This window comes from Parasteatoda tepidariorum, chromosome 10, assembly GCF_043381705.1.
Source record: "Parasteatoda tepidariorum isolate YZ-2023 chromosome 10, CAS_Ptep_4.0, whole genome shotgun sequence".
Taxonomy (NCBI): domain Eukaryota; kingdom Metazoa; phylum Arthropoda; class Arachnida; order Araneae; family Theridiidae; genus Parasteatoda; species Parasteatoda tepidariorum.
The window spans coordinates 3728154-3748650 of record NC_092213.1 but is presented as its reverse complement, the minus strand read 5'-3'; the positions used below and the strand labels follow the sequence as shown (position 1 = coordinate 3748650).

The 20497-nt window shown below is 30.9% G+C and overlaps 1 protein-coding gene across 1 annotated transcript; it reads left to right on the top strand.

Annotated features, from left to right (window-relative positions):
- The first annotated feature begins 1789 nt into the window (after positions 1–1789).
- LOC107454525 (regulator of chromosome condensation) lies at positions 1790–18449 on the top strand. Its single transcript, XM_016071744.3, has 9 exons — positions 1790–2268; positions 5135–5676; positions 6820–7016; positions 8283–8462; positions 10086–10308; positions 10770–10907; positions 13569–13700; positions 15357–15506; positions 18030–18449. The coding sequence occupies exons 2-9, from the start codon at positions 5148–5150 to the stop codon at positions 18236–18238; spliced, it is 1758 nt and encodes a 585-aa protein (XP_015927230.2). The 5' UTR covers positions 1790–2268; positions 5135–5147; the 3' UTR covers positions 18239–18449.
- Positions 18450–20497: the final 2048 nt, after the last annotated feature.

The window sequence follows — 20497 nt, the reverse complement described above, 5'->3', positions numbered from 1 at the left end:
CTCCTTCCATTCCGCTAAACTTGAAATAAAAAGAATTTTCAAACAATCATTCCATAGTTTGACATCATCTCACGCTGCTACAGATAAGTCCTGGAATGTGTTCTGTGAAACTCACAGTGTTTCGGATTCACCCCTTGTTACTGCGGTAGCCGTGTTTAAACTTTTGACCGGACTTGTACGTTCTTATTTACTCCGCCTCAAGCTGACTACTTTATCAGATTGTCTTTTATGTAACTCCGGACGAGCCATGACTGCTGCGCATTTGGACACGTGCTCTGCACTAAAAGACTTTGACTGTATTGCTAAGAAGTACTGGAGAGCTAGAAGCCTAATGATGAGAAGTCAACGGCTGGTATTTGTTTAATAATATTATATCTGTAAAGCTAGGCGCAGATGGCGCTAGAGGTTGAAATTACATGGTAAGACTTCCGGGTTACAACTTCCGACTGATTTTTACGCCTAAGCTCGTAAAAAATCACCTTCCAATATAATTATACTTGTAGTGTTTTCAATATAAAGCATTCTTTTCTACGAAACAAACAACAGAAGAATTCGGAAGACTCCTCAAGATTGCTATGATGCTACCCAAAAAATGACAAACTGTGCTATTTTGCTCAAATATGTCCCGCAGTGGACTGATCTTTAAGACACGGTTCCCAGCAGATCACCGAAGTCAAGCATCACTGACTGCGGTCAGTGTGCGAGTGGGTAACCACTTGGATCAGTCTGCGTAGAAACCGAGGGTGTGCGGTATTGGTCCTCGTTAAACTGTTCTACCGTAAAGTGCTCGACTTCGCGTGCAGGTCGTCGGGCTACCGAAGCGGGGGTGTCATCCCCTCTGCAGAGGATCAAAATTGTGATGGCATGTCTTCGGATCATCCTCAGGGATGTTTCCCAGACCGTCGCCAATAGCCCCTTGTGCAGCTCTAGTGCGACGTAAATGAAAAAATCAATCAATCAATCATTGCTCAAATATAGCCAAATTAAGAATAACACTCAAAGCATGGCTAATATTTTATTTATGTTGTGATATTCATTCAGTTAGAATTTTTTTTGACTCACAACCTGTAAGAATTTATAAATTACTTTTATGAACAGTAAAATTCGCGCGCATTTAAGCACAAATCACAATTGGCGATCGAAATGGACTATAGGAGGCGTGGAGCAGAACTCTTTACCAATGGGAACACTTCACAATTAGCGTGTGGAGAGTCCTTGAAGGAGGGAGTACGTTAGTTTCTGTCCTGATTTTCAAATAGATAAAAATCTTTTGAGTTTGGAAACTATATAGAACTGAAAACTTCATTAATCATAGTTCTGAAAGAAAGCGCCACGAAAATTAAGCAATTAAATACGGAAAAAAAATATCGTAGTACATTCCTATACAACTAATAAGAGGAGAGGAAAGGTTGTTGTTGTAGTTGTAGTTCATTTACGTCGCCCTAGAGCAGCACAATGGGCTATTGACGACGATCTGGAAAACATCCCTGAGGATGATCCTAAGCCATGCCATCACAATTTTGATCCGCTGCAGATGGGATGGCACCCCCACTTTGGTAGCGCGACGACCTACTTACGGTAGAATAGTTTAGCGAGGACCCATACCGCACACCCTCGGTCCCTACGCAGACTGATCCAAATGGTCACCCACCCGCACACTGACTGCAGCCAGTGATGCTTGACTTCGGTGATCTGCTGGGAACCTTGTCTTAACGATCAGTCTACTGCGGGACAGGAGAGGAAAGGGGGAATGGTCAAAGGCATGGAACCGGTCTTCTCCCCAGATAGCGTATTCGAGTGTTGCGATTGCCTATAATACAGTCTTTCGAGTGACTGTAAAATTTCCTTTAATATTAGGCAAGTTTACGCATCTCGTAAGCATAATATAAGCGGAAGGACACACAGAAAGTCTTCTTAATTTTTCCGGTTTTGGGAAGTTTGTTATTGCCTACATTCAGTCAACCATCTATTCAATAATTTAACATCTATTTATTTTCTACAGTAGTAATGAAACAAATGTTTCTAAAAGAGCAGTCTCATTGCATGTAGTTTGCGCTTTTCCCACAGCAGTTTAAGGAAAATAACAACCTGCGACATCTATAAAAAAAATTTAAACTGGAACTACTACTCAGTTACTAATATTATCTTTTTGACATATATTTTTTTCTACTAAATTTTTAATGGCAACGAACTTTATGTTTTGAGATTTGAATGCTGCATGTTGTGTTTCAAAATTTTTCTACAGATACGAAAATAGTGGTTTTTACTGTAAGTTTGTGTAAATAAGTTTTAATACCATTTTATAGTCTCAATTGTTTATTTCTTTAATATAATTCTTAAACTTAATTGGGACTTTACTCCTCGTTAAATTATTTTTTCTACCAGATTTAGTGAAAATCTAGTTGACATCTTGATTACATTCTAATCAGTGGTTTTTAAAGTTTATTTCTTTTAAGCCCCATGAAAAATAAATCTCTATTCCGGAATACTTTTTTGAACCCGCTATCTTTATACGGATTGTTTAGCCAGTATTAACTCACACGAAAATACAAGATATTATAACAGTTAATGGATACACTTGTTAACTTCTTTTTTAAAACTAATTTTAATTTATTTTTCTGTTTAGCAAAATGTTTTCAAAAATTTCTTTACATATAACTTACTGTGGGAGCAACGTAGACCTCACCTAATAGGGTGGCTGGAATCTTAACCCGAAGGACGATTGTCAATCAGGCGGGCATCCGAGAGAAAAAATTCTATTGTTTATTATATAGTGGAGACGCATTTATCTTACTTCTGTACTATGTTGGGGAGTATAGATTTTCATGATCATAGTTTAAACCTCAAAAAAAAAATTTGTTGGATAATACTAAGAAGGAGTGTTTTTCAAAAGTATTACACATGCAGCAATAATATCCTTCATATTGTAGTAGAAAGAAAAAAAAATTCCGCATCGGTACCTTAGCAAAAACCCAATTTTTGACTGCTTTGTGGAATCGTTCACAAGTAACTTAAAGGAAAATATCACAGAACACAAACCTTTATCATCTTAGTATTTTTTTTCCAACTTTAAAATCTGTTTAGAAACTTGATTGTATTTGGTTCGGATTTGAAAACTAGTTGCATGAACTATGAAGTCTAAAAAGTTTTTTTTTAAAGAAATGTGTTTTTACTAAACCATCTTAACTTTATTTTATAGAGCACACATTACTCTTTTTCTTACCAAATTATTTGATTCTGACCAAACATTAAACTGACTATATTGATTCAAGAATTATTCACTGTTAAACTTGTTTGAGGAAAATATTGTGTTGGGTCGATCTGTAGAATGCACAGAATACCCACAGAAGTGCAATGGCATAGTTGACATGCTGAAGGCTTCTTATTTGTAAAATTGATGCAAATTTCATATTGAAATTCCAATTTGTTAATGTAAATTTAAGTGCTCTTTCGTGAATTTTTTTACTTTAAATTGTGACTATTTAACCACAACAGTTGAATGAAAAAAAATTCTTTCTCACGATAATTTTATATTTTTATTTATAAGCTCGCTAGTGGATGTCAATCAATGGCAGCAAAATAAAAGGGGGGAGGAGTTTGCGTGTTACAAAATATAAATCTTAGCATTTACAGCTTTTGTAGTTCTGATATTCCTGGGTTTCCTGATAAAAGATGTTTTGATTTTCAACTTTTTCTCCTGATATTTCTGATTTTAAATATATGTTTTCTGATAATATAAATGAAAATGTTTAAAAAAATAAAAACAGATTTGAAGAAATTAAAAATTTGGATTTTTGAACTGAATTCTTACTATTTTAATTAATAATGCTGGCAAAAATCGCATAATTTAATTCTTCTATTTAATGGGGGAGTCTAATTGTATACAAGGTTCAGGCATATTGCCTTATCCACAGAATTTATTGTTGTAATTCAGTCTGTCTATGTGAAAGAATCTCAATAATTTTATATTATCAAGGTTTTATTGTGATGAGATGTCAGTTATTTATTATTTTAAGCAAGTGCAGTAATGATGTGGATGGACTTTTGTAGTTACTCAATTATTGATTCGTCGTCTTTTACATGTGATTTTAAAAGTTATTATAATTAACAATTCCGGGATAGTTCTGTACTGTGATCTGTTGCACCAACTACAATCCCCAAGATGCCAAATAGTTTTAAACTTGAAATTTTTTTTAAAAACTGAAATATATAGATATTTGCCCGGGGGTGCCTACGAGTTATACCGATTATTCTGCAAAAGATCAGGATATGGAAATCTCCCAAACTATTCAATATCATAAAATTTTTAAATTATGAGTCTAGGGATCATCCACTAAAATTACTTTTGTACATGAGTGACACATTTCAATCTGTTTTTATTTCAAGATTATTGAAGCCCTACTTTAAGATTAATTAGCAAATTTTATATATATATTGGTATACGAGAATATTATCTTATTAAAACTCATGTGAGCGGTTCAGTATTGATGAAATTATAATGTTAAAACATTCATGTTCTAAATAATAAAGTAATTCTGAAGTAAAAAATAGTATATTTAATTATACTTTTTCCTAAAAATTTACTTTCATTACACTTAAGTAGAGCTACTTCTTTTAGTTTGCCGTTTGCTTCTGTAAAAGTTGTCTGGAATATTTATATTAATCAAAGAAATTTCCAAATAGTTTTTTTTTCTTTGAAAAGAAAGCAAACTTTCAGAAAAATTAAAATAAAAATAATTAATAAAGAGTACTAAAACCCTTCGCTAATTGAATTATTTCCAACTGGTAAAATTATTTCTTCTTATTGCTCACACATTCTGCATTTCAAGCACATTCTGCATTTGTTTGTAAAACAAAATGTTTAGTGTTTTTGTGGAGAAGTTTGATTTTTAAGAAAGGAAAAAAAAATAATGATGAACGAGAAGCAATTAGGGTGGGTTTGTGTGTGACGTTACCTAGCAATGATATGTAAATAACTTTAATTTAAACTATTTTATACATTTTTTGCAAGATATTTGATTTTGTGCTTTTTTTTGGTTAGTTTAAAAAATATATGTGATAATTCTTTATGAATTTTAATAAATAAAGAATACTAAGTAAGTATTTTAATTAACCTTTATTTACTTAATTTTAGGTTTTTAACTAAAATGGTGCAAAAGAAAGTTGCTAAAAAAGTAAAGGCTACACCTACTCCTTCACTTAAAGTTACAAAGAAACAAGAAAAAAAACCACTAAGTAATGGTTATAAAACTCAACTTAATACAGAAAATGTTGACTCTTCGGATTCATCGAAGCAAATAGAATCTGTTCCACCAAAAAAATCTCTAGAAAACAGTGGGCAAGATAAAGCAGAAGAAACAGCTTCAGATAAAGGAAAATCCAGTAAAATAGTAGTACCTAGTTCTCCGAAAACTTCTTCAGTCGACAATCCTGAAGAAAAAGACTCTGAGGATAATCCTAAGGAAGTTGAAGAATCTGAAGAAATGGTTTCATCAAATAAAGGAAAATCTCGTAAGAGAAAGCAAGAAAAAGCGATTCCGGGTTCTTCCAAAGGAACTCCTGAAAAGGTTGCCAAAACTGAAGAAATAGCTTCATCTAGTAAAGAAAAATCTCATAAAAGAAAGCAAACTGTGAAAGTTATTCCTAAAGCAAAGAGCAATGTAAAGAAACAAGATGGTAAGTAAGAAAAAATAAATTTTGGTTCATAATGAGTCACATTAGGTAACATGATACGTATTCTTTCTCTGACAGTTTATTTATTTACGCTTTATTAAAATTTTTACATTATTAATCTAACAATTTAATAAGTGCCTAGAGTAGACAGAATTTATAAGAATAATGAATAAATTTTTTTTTTCATTTTCTCAAGCATATTTTTGTTCAATTTATCTTTGCTTATGAAACATTACTGTAAATTAGACTTAAAAGGTAATTTCGAAAACAACCATTGCATTTTTGAGTTTTCCCTTANAACAATTCGCTGATATTTCGGTAATTTCATGGAATTAGGCTTAACATCAAAAAAACCTCCGGCCCTGGGGAGACACACGCTAGAGAGACTGCCGGCCTCAGCGGTAAGCGCGCTTTGCGTCGCGAAAGGGTTAAAGAGAAATTAAAATAAATTTGTATCAATTCTTTTCAATGTGGAAATTTTTTCCTCTCTAATTGTTCGAGAATTGAATTTGACTAAATCTCTAGTTTTTTCAATCAACTCTTAATTTATACAAAAAAAAAATTTATTTTGAGAAAAAAATACTTGGATAGTGAGCAATACTTTTTGAAACTCCACAATAACCAAATCTCAAAAATCTGAAATTTTCAACAATAGTAAATCAAAGAAGCAGTAAAATAATCGTATATGTTGCGTGCTTGGTGTAATTTTCAAAAATGTCTCTAATGGCGTGTTGCCGCTTGCCTCCAAACTGTTGTCAACACTGAATGACGTTTTTAAGATTGTCACCAAAAAACTGCATAGGCAAAAACATTTAAGATCGCAACCAGAAAGTTGCAAATATATATCGAACTGTGACACTTAATCTCAAAGAAACATCCGTGCAGAATGTCACTATACGATTTTATTATTTTTTTTAAATTTGACCAAACCACTATTTGTTACATCCCTAATATGCATGTAACGAATCCGATAAGCTTTACCGCCACCTTTCTACTTATCAAGATTGAATAATACATTTTAAAATCTATTGATTTTATTTTCTGGGCATCAAAATATCTTCTTTTTTTTTTTTACACAATTCTTCTAATAAATGAAATTGTGCCATTTTTCTGCAAAAATCTAAAGGAATTTTTTTCTTTTTCAAGTTGCTTTGGAAGTCCCTTCATTAAGTTCCGTCTCCGGCAAAGTATTTGTTGTGGGTGAAAATGGTGCTGGACAGCTCGGGCTGAGTGATGATGTTAATTACACAGAAAAACCTTCTCAATTAGATTCCTTAAAATACTCCATTGTTGACATTGCAGCCGGGGGTATGCATTCTGTTTGCCTGACAGAAAATGGAGAAGTAAGTATTGACTTTCCTATTAATTTTAAAGCATTTATATTTGTGATTATGATATGGTACTTTGCCGAACGAAGCACTTTTCCAGACCTCGAAACTCAGTTTTTCTTTGTATTTATACGAAGTGAAATACGAGAGTACGCTGATGAGATCCCACCTCCGTGCGATCTTGAACTGTCCAAAAGGCTCTTTTTATATATGATATTGTGGTCCATGAAGAGAGGTTCACTTATATGTGTCCGATGAACTTGAATGTGTGCGGTAACATAGTCTAGTTCGAAAACAGGATAATCTTGCTGCCTGTAAACTTGACCAAATCGTTTCTTTGGAAGTGGGCTCTCTTAGCTCATTTTCTAGAACATGGAATACGATTTTTTAAGATGAAAGTGAAGAATAATTTGGGTTTCAATTACTGCAATGTGTTCAGTTTTTATGTGAATTAACAACAAAACTTAATTCTAGGAAAACTTTAATTTATCTCCATATAAAAATAATTTTATATTACTTTTTACCATATTACTTTTTAAGATTCTTATGTCTTTTAATTTTTTTCAATGAATCTTTTAGAAAGTTAAGGACAGTTTTGTGTTTTTTTAGATTTGTTTTAACATTTCATTATAAACTGAATGTGTCCGGTCACATGATCTAGTTCAGAAGCAAAAAATTCTTGCTACCTGTAAACTGAATTGTTTCTTTGGAAGTGGGTTCACTTATAGTTCATTTTCTTGAACATTGATCAGGACTTTTTTTTTAAGAGGATTTCAAGAGGTTTTTTATGAAAGAGGAACATTTTTCAAGAGGTTTTTATGTGATTTAACAACGAATGAAATATTCCTTACACTTATAAAAAATTTAGTTTTTTCTTTTAAATTAAAAGTCAGGTACAGTGGATCATATATACATAAACAAAGCAATTGAATTATATTTGCTAAAATAAAAATTAACAATTTCCTAAAACTAAAAATTTTTTTCAACAAAACTTAATTCTAGCAAAATTTAAATTTTTTTCCGTGAAAAATAGTTTTATTATTTTTAACTGTGTTAAGATTCTTATGTCTTTTAATTTTTTTCATTAAATCTTTTAGGAAGTAAAGGACAGTTTTGTACTTTTTTAGATTTGTTTTAACATTAAATTTATTATTTCATTAAAAGCTTTAGTGTTGTTGCTCAGACTTTATTTTCTCTTTATTGGAAAGATTAGAATCTATCACAAGGAAATTATTCAACTGGGTTATTTGAACTTCTTACAGTTTATTTCTTTACTTTTAGATCTTGACCTTTGGTTGTAATGATGAAGGAGCACTAGGCCGAAGAACTTCTTGTGACGAAGAAGAGTACATGCCTACAAAAGTAGAAATACTAGAAAAAATAGTGCAAGTTTCAGCTGGAGATTCCCATACAGCTGCATTGGCAGAATCTGGACAAGTCTATCTGTGGGGAAATTTTAGAGTATGTTCACTTACAAAATAAATAAGACATTTATAATACTCATGACTTAAAAAGGATTATGTTTCTGAAATTAATTACCTCAAATTAATTTATATTATTTTGCTACTCCGAGAATTTGTGAAGAAATTCATCTTTTTCTCGTTTAGGTATTTTCGGTATTTTCCCCCAAACTCAGTGTGGATTGCTACTAGAGATGAGTTTTCTCCCCGCTTTATAAGATTTCCAAAAGAGATGTTTTTTACTCTTTATCCTACCTATGCAAACATAATTGTTAATTTCATTTGCACAGGAACTCTTCTTTCTATTATTATAGATGTAATTAACTAAAGGTTCTGTTTTCTGAATAATCATAAAAGTTGACTTCTGAGTTTCCCTTTTGTATGTCCATGAATTCAGGGTTGAAAAAAGTCATCATTCTTAAAATTTATCTAAATTAATTTTAAAAAATATATAAAAATTTCTTCTATATGGTTATTAAATTGTATCAAAATTATTATTAAAAGTAAATGACACTATATTATTTTTAAAATTATAATACTACATAAATATTTTATAGTAATAGCATTGAATACAAGTTTTTTTTTTCTTTTTTTTTTTTCAAATTGAAGTAAGACAAAAAGTAAGTAAAGATGACGTGAATAGCTTCAGAACAAAAATTTGCGGTTTATTATTTAGTGATTAGTGTAAAAAGATGTGAAAGGTTAGCTGTTATTTTTTATCTTGTTTGCTATTAAAAATAAATTAATAAAATGAAGAAAAATAAATTTTAAAAAAAATCAAATCTTTGATTTATTATGTGAGCCATTATCATGGAGAGGTACATTTTGGTAAGCAACGCTAGACTGTGTCAATAGCTCAAAATATAAGTCAGTGGTTTTGGTTCATTAAAAGTATTAAACTTTAACATTGTTGAATTAATTTTAATATAATGACTGAAGTTACAAGCAAAATAGTTTTCAGGAGTCTAATAGAATGAATCGATTGTTCAGAACTAAAAGTTTTGGTTTTATTTTGGAACTGCTGTCAAGGTCATCTAAAGATTTTACTGACACTCAAGTGAAAATTAATCTTCAACTAAATGAATAAGTAAATTAATAAGTAAATAAATGTTATTTTACCTTCAATATTTGTATTTATTTTTAATTTTTATTATTACCTAAATTAAAAAAAATTGTTTCATATTTGTAAATCATCTAAATATTATATACAACACTTAACTGACTTAAGCCGAGATAGCTTGAATGGCATGGTGCTGAACTTGCGTTCGTGAGAACAGCAGTTCGAATCTAGCCGGCCGAAGTCTCCCCATGTACTAAATGGTGACTGGTGCATGTTAAACCTGTCAGGTCACAAAGTCCTCGATTTCCCTTAGCACATTATGCCTCTGGGAGTACTGAAATGGAGATTGATCTTTCTCTGATTCAAGGCAAAATTAAGATATGTGGATGTATGAATTTGTCCCCCCCTCCCCCCCGTAGACGGGTGTGGCAGAAGTCAAATTCTTGGCCATAGATGACTCCACTGGAAAGCAAGAGCTATCACACCCCCTTGCCTTAATGATCTGTGATAACAACTGACTTACAAATTTACTTTTTAATTGACCCCTGCTTTTTAATTCTTTAGTGTGCAGCCGGGCAGATGGGTTTAAGAGCTGATGGTCAACCTTGCCCAACACCTGTCAAAGTATTGATAGGGAAGACGATTGTGAAGATTTCTTCCGGAGCCGATCATCTTGCGTGTCTGTCCAAAGATGGTACTGTATATACTTGTGGTTGTGCAGAACAAGGTCAGCTCGGTCGAGTTAATCCGAGGTCATGTCAGGAGGGTGGCCGTGTAAAGGGTCTGGGTAAGTTGTGGTTTGATTATTATAGTTTTAGTTATAGATTTTTACAGCTTTTGGTTTTACTAGTTTTTCCTGGTCTACTTTTCATTTCTATTAATGCAATTGAGAAAATTCTATAAAATTGGAGAAGTTTTTAGAAATATTCTTGTTTTATTATTTCAGCCACTTATGTTGTTTGGAGTGCACAGGTTCCCTCAATAAAGGAATAGTTTGGCATTGACTTGTGTTATAAATTTAAATTACTTTTTCGCATGGTTGTTCACTACTTTTTTTCTTCCATGAATCTGTTTTAAAATTAAGGTTAATCTGGTATTATCAATTTATAAAATGGGTTAAAAAAATCCCATTTTTTTGTGCATAATTTTATTTCATTTATTTATTTATTTTTTGTTAATCAGTTTTAAAACTAAATTCTTAAAATAATGTATAATTTATAATTTCAAAAAATGTGAAATTAATTGCAGCCGCTTTACTGGAACCTGATGTTATTTTTATGAAGCGCCGATTACTAATTACTGATGTCTGGACTGAATCCCATGCCACTTTCTTGAAAGCTCAACAATCTATATATGCATGTGGTCTAAATAACTACAATCAACTAGGTAAGTACTTTATTAAACAGGGTAGTTCGCCAACAACAATTTTATTATATACTTACATAAGTGCAGACTCTACTGGGTTTAACAGTAGACTGCTAGATTTCGCCAGTTTCTCCGGGTCTACTGGTTTAATAAAAATTCTCATGGTTTTTGTACAGTCGGCAAAAAAAAAGATATCATCCGCAATAACTTTCGTTTTATAATCAGATTTTCACGTACTAAGTGTCAGTCTTAATGGTTCCTGGGGGTGACTTCAAATATGTTAATCGAGTAGTGCTAACTATTAATTAAGTTACTAAATCAGACACAAAAACGCACTTTCTCTGAATGAACCTATATATATATTTATTCAGGGTGATATATGTATATATTTATATATATATATATTTTTTCTGACTGTACATGTTTAGAAAATTCCCTAAGACTGAGTAAGCTTCTTTTAAAAAAAATAGCATATTTGCACATGAAATGCAGCCTTCCGAGCACTCCAGGTTCCTGTTGCCAATTATAAACAGCTTGTGACAAAATTTTAGCAAAAACTTGCTGGCCTTATTAGGTTTACTGGTTTTATATTATATGATTACATTGGAACAAAAAAAAAACAGTATGAGCAAAAAATCATTATGTTTGTTGTGTATTAACACACAAAAAATTAGAATTCTTACCTTATATTTTCTTTTCTAAATATTTTTATAATTGATGTTTTTTCCTGTTACCAATGGATTAAACTAACTTTCAAATGAAGAAATGAAAAAACTTCATGAAAGCGATGTTTTCAAACTGCTTTGTCATCTACATCTATCTGTGCTTATTGGCCGAGCTGTAAGTTTTGTGAATTATTATGAGGCAATCAATGCCTTTTATGTATTAAGTTGAAATTAATATTTAATGCATTATAATATAAAAAGAATCTTAAAAACATGCTTTATTAAATTAAAATGCTTAGTGCAACAAGATTGTTTATTTTATTGTTGTTTTTTTAGCAATAGCACTTTATTTGCACATTTTAATCTAAACTGTCTGTATCACACCAGTCATACTTTAATATATTTAAAGGTCATGATCATGTTAAATTGCTTAATTCAATCAATATATGCAAATTTTGTTTCAAATTTTTTTCTTGAATGTAACCATGCTTGCAGTTCAATAGTTTATGCATTTAAAATTTAAGCTATTTGAATAAATTAATTATGGTTATTTATTACAAGTAAGATATATGATAGTTGATTATTATATGACTAAGATTACTTTAAATTAAGCTTTTATTTCTTTTTGCTTATTTATAATTTATATACTTACAACATCTCATCTGTGAGTTTTTAAATTGGGACCTAGCTCAAAATGCGTGTTTACAAAAATGAATACAGCATTTAATTCCATTGTGCAAACTTCTTTTATGAGTATTTTTCTTCTTTTAAAGAACAGACTTCTTAATCCGAATATATCGTAATGTGATATCACCCACTTGTTACCTTTATTAAAAATTAGTTCTTTCAGAGATCATTGTGCTCCTGAAAAGTCCAGATTTCCAGATTTTTGAGTTGGGCTCAAAATCACCCCTATTCTTTTCAAAACACTTAAAATTGTGACAGTTGCTATTAATTTATATTAGTGCTTGTTAATTTACATTGTAGGAATTTGGAATTTTAAAATTTGTTTGATCATTTTAAATTCTGAATTCAAAGATATCGCGTGGAAAGTTATACTTTTTTTATGTAGAAAACCACTTCAGCCCCAAAGTTTTTGTACTTTGCCCCATAATGATAATGCCCATTAAAAGTCGATTGACTTAGCACATTACCATGTATTATGTTAATTATTACCATAATATTTAAGTAAAATTTCTTTAATTAAAAGTATGATCATAAAATTTTAAACAGAATTTATTTCAACACAGTTAATATTTCATAATTTATTTTTTTGCCCTGCATCGTTGATTCTCAAAAAAGGTGTTTAACATGAAAATCATAAATTTCTAATTTTAAAAAAAAATTTCAGTTTTTTCTTTTTTTTTTAATTGTGTGTTCAAAAGTCTGTATTTCATGAATTCTCAAAAATGAAAATTGTTTAGAAAAATAAACCTCATTGACATTACTAATATATTATAAGCGAAAAGGTTTTTTTTTTTGAAAATTTATTGCTAGATAAATGTTATGAAATTCTATTGCTATGATGAGTGTTAGGAAATTCTTTCTCACGTCCTAAGTACAGTTGGTGCCTTGCTTAGACAGATATGTTTTACTGTCTTTAGTTGTTAATCAGGTGACCACTTTCGCTGTAAACCTGGGGGTTGTTGCCCCACCTTTTGGTACACCACTAGTTAAGATTTATAATATTTTCCTTATTCTTATTACCAGTAAAAAGAGTGATTTATGTTTTATAAACAAACATGAATCATGAATTGAACGAATAACCCAAAAAAATTTACTTTAAATTAAAGACTTCTTTTGCTTCATAGTTTTATGAAGCTTTCATTTGTTTTAACTATGAAGCAAAAGAAGCCTTTATTTTTAAGTGAATTTCTTGGATTATTAATTTATACTTAAATTCTGTATTTATGAGGTTTCCTGGAAAATGCTATATAATTTTTCTGCAGCATTTTTAATTATTCTCATAAAAACTTAATAGTTTTATTTTAGAGATTTTTTTTTGTATTTTTTGTAGGCTTACAAAATAGAAACAGTGATCAAGAAAACCAGATGGTGTTCTTTCCTCAACATATTCCTTCTTTTAGTGATAAAAATTGGCAACAGATTAATGGTGGACAACACCACACTTTAGCTTTGGACAGCAGTGGTAAGTTTTATTCAACCAGAGAGATGGTTAACCTTTCCTCACAGACTTTTTTATTTTCTACAGCCTACCCAATTCAGATTTTACAACTATCAATGTTCAACTCTATAGCCTTATGATATTTAACCTCATCCAGAAGGTAAGTGAACTCCTGGATCATGGATTGGAACAAACTAGCCTTCACAGAGGACTTTTTAATGGAACTCATCTGCATTTGCGTAACATTTAGAAGGGAAATGATTAGCCATGATGATCCGTCTATATCCATGGTTCATCCTTCCTCTGAAGATATTTTTTACGGCTGCACTGTGGTTGGTAGGAGTGAAAAGCAAAAACCGTATCAACCAGACAGTGCTGGTATTCTAACTTGAATCACCTCGTTGTGAGGCAAATGCCCTAAACCCTTTCCTTCCTTATTATTGCAAGTCTCATAAGATTGAGCAATCTTTGCTGAGACATTTTGAACCCTTCAAAAGTTCAATTGGTTTTAACCTCAAACGAGAAGGTTGAAATATCCCCGCCTTAACAAATGTTTTAGTGTTCAATTTTTCAACAATTATCTCTTATTTTTAATGATTAAAAAATTCGTAATTTCAGATTTAGACAGAATAATTTAACTAAATCTTGTAAAACTGTTAATTTGTATAAATCTTGAAAGAAATATTATTTCTCAAGATTTTTGTTATATTTGTTTGGATTTCAATTCATTCTGTAATAGTTTTTTTTTCCCCACAGATTTGTTCAAAATATTGATAAAATACGTAATGTTAGATAAAGAATTATAAAGTCAAGTAGAGATTATGTATTAGGTTGATAGAAAAGTAGGTCGTCATACTATTGTTTTCAGAGATGGAGCACACTTCATGCCAGAGAACTTGCTCAATGAGAGCCTTGGTTAATAAGTGTAAAAAAACATTTTTTAAATTTATTTATTAATACTTTCAAAATGGGTCTTTGAAACATAGATGAGACCTTCGTTAAAAAGTTATTCACATGATAGCTTAAACATAAATGCATGCAAGGTGCCCCCTGATGAAGACCTGTAATGCGTTGAACTCCAACCACTTGTCCGCGGATCAAATGGTACAGGACCGCTCAAGGAACATAATAAATTATTTTAATTTTATTTACTGTGGTGTATTTCTCTCGAGTTTGTACGACTTTCCATGGACACGAGATTAACCCAAGAGCTTAAAAGTGTCACCTAAAGCCACGCCTATACCCTGCCTGTTATTGTATTTTATTTTGTAGGCATGTTTAATTGCAATTAACTTAAAATTACGAAACCAAAACAAACTAAAATATAAACAATCAGTTGACAGGCAGCAGTAAAATTATCAAACATTGACCGATGCGTGGGAATAAAACGGTTGAGAAATACTGCTGTAATGTCCTCTTGTTTCTATTGTTCTCTTTCAATTTAATTATAATTCTCTTTTTTATAAACTTATTTGAAGATATTTTAAGCTCATACTGCATTAATGTTTTTCCAAATTTCTCTTTAATTTCATTTGATTGTTTTTTATCTTCCAAATGATTTTCTTACCAGATTTCTACTTGAGAATATTTATGGTTTGTGGAATGTGATTCATGGAAGTTATAAATCGCGCATGCTGTTAATATTCACACATTTTAAAAAAACTAACCTTATATTTTTAGGTACGGTTCATGCTCTAGGACGTCAAGATTATGGTAGGTTGGGCTTAGGAGTTTGTGAAGACAAATCATCACCTACTGTCGTTCCTAATCTAGAAAAATGCAGCAACATATCTTGCGGAAATTGTGTGTCGTATGCTGTTACTGAGAAAGGTAATTTAAAATAAAATTATCCTTTTTTAAGTATTCTAAATCATAAATTATTACCTATAATCAAGGATGCCATTCTTCGGTCCATAGAGCAGATTTCCATCTTACCGAAAAAGATTCTTTTTAAGGGGTCTTACTGTTGCACTTTTATAAGTTTCACAACAACTTCTAGTTATGATTTAAAAGTCTTAATTCTCTAAAAGTATTTAAGTGATAATGCTATATTACACTTGATCCTAACATTTAAAATTAAGACTTAATAATCTTAAAATTGTGAAATGTTGAACTGGTAGTACTTAAGTGTCTGCGGTGTATAATCTATTTTGCCTGAATTGTTTTAGAATTTTTTGGGCATTTGAGTATATTTATGGAAGAAAAGAAAAAACTTCTATTGTCAAATTTGCCAATCCTGTAACTTCGTAAGGTAACTTAAACTTAAAGTAACTCATAAAGTTATAATGGTGTATTAACATTTCATTTAAAATTGTTTTAATCCAATTAACTTTTCAACAATCACAGCATTATTAAAATGGTAGGCTAAGTGATCATTCGCTATCCATATGGATTTTTTTAAAAAGTAAAGTATTGTTAAGTTAGGGAAGCTCTTCTTTATTTAATTACAACATTAAGTTTTGATGAACCCATGATTAAATTTTAACGAAATATTAAATTTTCACATTGGCTTTTAGTGTGATTTGAAGTAAGTTTATTGCTCGAAAAATAATGTAAGAAATATTCACTAAATTTTATTTGTAATATTCTTTTATTGAAGGGTTCTTTTTTCTCTATATACAACATGCCTATATAGATTCAGTGTATAGTACAACCCCAATTATCCGGCATCCTCGGGAGCAGGGGAAATCGTGGGATAATTGAAGGGCTTTTTTAGTGCATAAACATTAAACTATGAATAAAATTATAAAAATAAGTATTAACTATAATGATGCTTCAAAATAACACTTCAATTTTGTTTTTATGTCATAAATAACAATAAAATAATATAACGAAAAAATCAGTGGGAACATGTTTGTTTTATGTTTAATTGCAGTTTGTTCAGAAGCCAGATTACAACAATAATAACACGAGCTTTTTCAGACCATTCAACGCATCTAGTTATCATAACTTTTGTTTAGGCGTAAATTTATAGTACTACAATTTGCACACACAATATAGAATAGAAAAATGCTGTCTACAGAACAACTCTCAGATACATGTGATACTCAGAACGATAGGGGTATTGATTAATCGAGGTTCGACTGTATTAGAAAATAAATTATACTATCAACGGTCTTAGTTATCTCGATTTTCTTTTGACCTTTTACAAGACCTGTATTTGTAGTAATAAATGTTTTAGCCACTACAGCTATGTTCATTTTACCAAATTCATAAAAATGTTTTCTTTTTGATTTTAGAAGAGTGGTATTCCATCTTATAGTCCTAGCTAGCTGTTAAATAAGAAAAATTCCTTTGGTTTAAAATAAAAAACTATAACTTATTTATTGCCCAAAATGTTAAACTAAAACAAATACCTCTGTTTTAAAAAAGGTTGCTGTTAATTGCCCTAAGCGTGAAATAATATTTACCTCAGTTAAGAGGAAAATTGTCATTTATCCTTCAAATTTTTAAATGATAATTATTACTTTGGCCTAAAATTGTACATACCATAGTCTAAAACCGATACAGGGTTGGCAGCACAGTCAGACGTGCCAAGTCTCCCGAATTTTTTATTCTTCTCCCGCCCTCCGGAATCGATACGAAAAGCTCCCGAATTTTACCTCAATCTACGGCCAATTTCAAAATTATTTGATTTTTCCGCGAGTGTGTAAGTTTTTCCCCCCGCGTTAATTCCGCCCTCTCTTAACAAACCACCATCTGCCTAAAGTGTAGCTGCAGGTGCTTCCTCCCCCCCTCTTTAACACTCCTATTTGACCCGCCCTCTTACACTAGGATTCGTCGGAATCCTCTTCCTCTCCTTTCCTGTGGAGTTGAATGCGATGACGTCATATGACGATATGCAGTGACGTCAGAACTGAAGTGGCTACTCCTACTCTCGATAGTTGGAATCGATATTGTATCNAAATTTTGGGGTAATTTTAGAAACATTCTTTAACCTTCTTGACAGTTAAGCAAAAGGGAAAAACTAGGAGAATGTTTCTCCCCTACACACTATTTTTCTATCTAATAGCATGAAAAAACTTGTTTTGCTGTGCGAAGACGGCCGGTGAAAATTTTTACACCGTTCACAAAACCATCAGTGGGTTAAAATTTCTCCCACTCAAAAGAGTGATATTACTTGCCTCCCTGCTTATAAATAACTCAGCAGTTGCATTTTTCAACTTTAGCGGATTTGGTTTAAAAATGGGGTTGTATAATCAGTGTTTTGCTTAAAACACCCTTTTTTTTTCTTTTTTTTTTAATGGTTGCAAAAATTTTTAGGAATTTAAGAGGAAATACAACCTCTATTGATATATTTTTACTGAACTGATTATAATAAAATAAAACTGATATTTATTTATTTTTTTGTAGGTGAATTCTTTTCTTGGGGAATGGCTTCTAGCCAGCTAGGGCATGGAGAAAGTGCCAATGAGAATGATATTAACTCACCTCGCCTTGTTAAAGGAAAGAAAGAAGAATTACAAAATTCCTGGCAAGTTCTAAAGGTAGCAGGAGGGGGACAGCATGCACTTATATTGGCGTGTCCAAGGAAAGGCAGCAGTAAAGATAAAACAGTGTAGCAGCATTTATCATTTAGTTTTAAATTTTAAGATGGATCAAAATAAAAATATTTTATTAACCTGGTGTGCTTTCAATTGAACTGTACATCAGTTATACAATTTTAATAATCATAATTCTTATTCCAAAATATTTAATTTACTATTTCACTCTTTATATCAAGTGCTGCCTGTTCAGTGTTTCATAATTTATAAATAAATAATGTAAAATAAAGAGTGTATTTTCTTATTTGTTATCCCTTGTGTTCTATATGTCAAAATATATATAAAACAGTTATTCCAAATAATGCATATTTTGTTCTATGAAAAGTGTTTTACAATAGCTTTTCAATCGTTAAATAATTTACTAATACCAAATAGCTATATACAACCAGTTATGTTCCAATTTTTTTTTTTTTTTTTTGGTTCTATGGATTTTTCTACTNGCCTGTTCAGTGTTTCATAATTTATAAATAAATAATGTAAAATAAAGAGTGTATTTTCTTATTTATTTGTTATCCCTTGTGTTCTATCTGTCAAAATCTGCCTATCTGCCAAATAATGCATATTTTGTTCTATGAAAAGTGTTTTACAATAGCTTTTCAATCGTTAAATAATTTACTAATACCAAATAGTTATATACAACCAGTTATGTTCCAATAAATTTTTTTTTTGGTTCTGTATTTGTGTTAGAATTTTTTAATAGTGGCCCAAACAAGAATAGTAAAACCAATTTCCTGAGTTTTTTTATTTTATTTATTTTAATGGAATAAAAATATCAACAAAAAAAATTATCGTTTTTAAAGTTGTTAAATCTATAATAAACATAATTTAGAACTCAATAAATTTATGTAATTAATTGATGAAGAATAAAAACGTGACTGTCTTACGTTCTTCCTGCATCGATAATGTACAAGATCACATGAGTCAAACACACCTATATGCTAATGTGCAATAAGATTAAAATAGTCATTAATAAATCAAATACAATAAAAAGAAAGTCGAAATTTATGTAGAATACTGAGTATTATTACGGTTCCAGCAATGCATAAATATAAAATTCTATTTAACCTTAATTTTGCTTCTACAGCTATTACCCCTTTTAGTGCATATCATGGTTACGTACTTGTGCATTTAAGAGAATAAATCGTGGCCAATATTTTTCCAGGCGCCTTCGAAACCCTGCTGCTTTAGCGAATTACAGGCATTGAAGATTTGTCTGAGCCATTACATGAACCTGTGGATCAAACTTGTCCCACAGATTCACTATCAGGTTGGTATCTGGCAATAATACGACATTACTTGTAGAATTTTTTTCCCTTCTGTTTTGATTTCAAAAACATGTGCATCATTTTGTTCTGAACAATAAACATGGCTTTGTTGATCCCAAAATATTTTTTATTATTGAATTAATTCTAATATTGGTATTTCTCATAACAATAAAATTGTTTCTTCCTAAGAAGTATTTGAGAAGATATTTGATTCTTTTAATTTGCTTCTACGCTAATTACTTTTTATCTTATCAACTGGAACTTAAGTTTGTCGAATTTCTCTTTCTTTGATTTCAGTTATAGGTTTTCGTTTACTCATATCAATATATTTGAGCCATCCAGAACGTATTTGTTTGTCATATGTTCCCGTTATTTTTAACATTCCACTGCCTTAAGTGGCACTTGATCTTCAAACTTTCAATTGTTAAGCAATTTTCGTTTAAAAGCATCCTTTTAATAAAATTTGTATTATTTCAAGCAATTCAATTGAATATTATCTTAATTTAGGGAACATTTTATAATCTAAACTGCAATAATAAAAATAAATTATAATGTGAAATATGAAAAAAAAACTCAATAAAATATATATACCGAAATTTAATTTGAAACATGGGTGAATAGAAATTGATTTGTTAAGAAACTTGTTGCAACTACACGTGTAACAGTTGTACTTGGAAATGTTTATGCAATGCTTAAAGGTTATATTTAAAGCGGGTACACTCTCAAACTAAAAAAGTGGATAAAAATCTGTTTGGTTCTATTGTTAATTCCTTCAAAACCGATTGAAAGAAGAAGCACATGTTCCAAACACACATACATGGAGAGTAATGTGATACAAAAATGAAGAGTACTAATATGCTTGCTAATATGAGATGTGATACAAGAGTATTATATTGAGATAAAGTACATGTGCTCTAGGGCCACTAGAGTCAGAAAAGCTCATTTCATATACGATACTGTAGGTCATGAAGGGAGAATCATACGATCAAATATACATTAAAAGGTTAAGTGT